Raw genomic sequence first — 2,500 nt, forward strand, 5'->3', positions numbered from 1 at the left:
CAGTTTGAGGGTTAATGCAAAGCTAATGAGCAGTTTGAGGATTAATGCAAAGCTAACGGCCAGTTTGAGGGTTAATGCAAAGCATGACTCAAATGTTAGAAGTCATTTGAGTTTTTGTTCAAAACATGAATTCTAATGGATATAAGTTCTATGTGTTGTCGTCAGTGCATGTTCTCATACAATGGTAAAATTAGTCTCTGCATTTAACCCATTGCACCTGGGATACAGCCAGGTGGAGCAGTGGGCAGCTATGTAGGTGCCCGGGGAACATTTGGGAATTGGGTGTCTTGTTCAGTGATACCATGACATGTGTGAATGGCTGGGGATCGAACCCGAGACTTTTGGGTCCCTGGTCGGCTGCCCTACCTCTACCCCATCTCGGCCCCCAAGTGAGCATTTTATACTGTAGGTGTTCTGAACCCTGACAGAAAATAATTTCAGCGAGACTTCCCATTTAGAGTGGATGTAGTGAACATCTGTTTGCTCGCAGCTGAACATGATTAGTCTCGTTCTTTCTGCAGCGAGGCTGTTTCCTGTTTTTCACATTACAAAGAAAAGTGACTATTTCTGAAGTAAACGTTGACAAAGTTATTTAAGAGCCACATAAAATGGCCAACACTGTTCAGCTCTAAACAAATGAACCCAGTTGTTAGTAATGGTTTAAACGTTCAGTCAGACTGTAAGTGTGTTCCACCATCGTTAGGACGGGTAAGACTGAAGAAGTCACGGTTAGGCCACACCATGCGTCACTCTGCGATCGAACCACCTACTGTCTGTCAGTCACTGTCAGGCCGGTACAAGTACTTCATCACCAAACTGTCCACCTTCTTCTTTCTCTTTTTCTCATCCTTCCTGTTTAAGGGCTGGCCCTCCTCCTCTTCTGGGTCAGAAGCAGTTCTAGCTGGAGCCTTCTTTACGCTGCTTGAACTTCGGTATGAGATGGTAGATGCATCAGAGCTAGACCCTGAGTCTGACTCAGAATCTGAGGAAGACGAAGATGACCGATTCCTTTTCTTGGACTTTTTGTGCCTTCTTTTGGAGCTGCTTCTGCGACGTGTTTTTTCACCAGAACTGTGAGACTCGGAGCTGTGACTTCTCTTCTTCTTCTTCTTGCTCTTGCCGTTGCTCTTGCTGCAGCTGCTGGCACTGCGGGACGGTTTCCTGCAGTCCACGTCAGGTTCAGGGCACCGGAGACTGCTAGTGGGGCGAGTACGGTCTCCATCCCTCAGAGCTTTACCCTCGTCTTTATTGCTTTGGGATTTTTCCTCCTCGTCATTGGAGTCTTCCAAGCTCTTTCGCTTAAACTTGATAGGTTTAAAACTCAGCACTTCGTTTATAGCTTTCTCCAGGTCAGGGTCGAGGTAGTTGCGGTGACTGACAGGCTTGATATCAGAGTCATCAACTGAGTAATTGTCAGAAATGGATCTAGCTTGTGGTGGAGGCATGGAGACACTGCGACCCGTGGATGAGTGAGGACTGTACGCTGACCTCTCAGTGAAAGCCACGCTGCAACTGTCATCCACAGCAATGTCAAAGTCGCTCAGTCGGCTGCTGCGGCCCAGCAACATGTGGGAACCTGGCTGGCTAACGCTTCCAGGACTGCGACTCCTTGACCGACGACTAAAACACGGGCTGCTAGGACTGCTGCCGTACAGTAACCGCTCACTTCTGCCCTCTTCTAAACGTGAGGTGCTTCGATGGAATCCCTGTCGGCTTAGACCGAAGCTGCTGCCAGGCCTCGTCTCTGAGATGAAGCTGAGATTTGTTGCAGGTCGACTGGACGAAACGAAGGATTCTTTGTCAATTTGACTCAATCGGCTGTCTATACCTCTCCTGGCTCTGCTGTTTGCCTCAGAGATGACGGATTCTCTGCCACTGAAGTCTTCCTGTGCCTGGGCAGTCTTCCAGCAGCTCACAGAGTACGTCTCGTCATGAAGGTCAGAGGGTTTGAATTTGGACTTCTGGAAGGTCAGAGAGCTCTCTGTGGCAGCGCTCTCTCCTTTGCTTCCTAATGAATCCAGGTTGGACTGTTTTCTGTAACTTAAGGAGCTCATGACTGACACCGGCCTGTTAGTCTCTACCTCTTTGTCGTCTGAATTCACCTCCTGACACAGTTTCCACTCTTTCCCTTCCTTTGCGTCTACATTTACAGCATATCTAAAACAACAAACAGTGGACAAATAAAGGAAAGGACACAAAAAGAGAAAATGGCCAAGATAACAAATTAATTCAACAATTAAAAAAAGAAAAAGCCAGCATTCGTAGACATTTTTAATGGATTTATTTGTTTAATTTGCCATTTTTAACTATAAAAATTAGTAAATTAAAGTTTGTAGGTATCTGACAGGGGGTTGAGTCAACAAGACAAAAACCTTTTTGTTTGTTTTGAGCTTAATAACACTTTAGTTGTATAACATGAATGACTTCTTTATCAAGTGTGCAGCTCTTCTTACAGAGCTGTATTTCTTGGGGCTTCTCAAATAACCTTTTGGAAGTTTGT

The 2,500-nt window shown here is 45.8% G+C and overlaps 1 protein-coding gene across 2 annotated transcripts in view; it reads right to left on the reverse strand.

Annotated features, from left to right (window-relative positions):
* Positions 1-770: 770 nt before the first annotated feature.
* Positions 771-2,500, reverse strand: part of LOC119411459 (serine/arginine repetitive matrix protein 2) — a gene marked incomplete at its 3' end in the record, with an annotated part of 6,597 nt that continues 4,867 nt past the window's right edge. For both annotated transcript variants that reach the window (XM_037678411.1, XM_037678410.1), the window contains 1 exon segment: positions 771-2,157. In XM_037678411.1, the coding sequence (XP_037534339.1) occupies positions 777-2,157 (1,381 nt within the window).

The sequence above is a fragment of the Nematolebias whitei genome, chromosome 6, assembly GCF_014905685.2.
Source record: "Nematolebias whitei isolate Nwh7 chromosome 6, NemWhi1, whole genome shotgun sequence".
Classification (NCBI taxonomy): domain Eukaryota; kingdom Metazoa; phylum Chordata; class Actinopteri; order Cyprinodontiformes; family Rivulidae; genus Nematolebias; species Nematolebias whitei.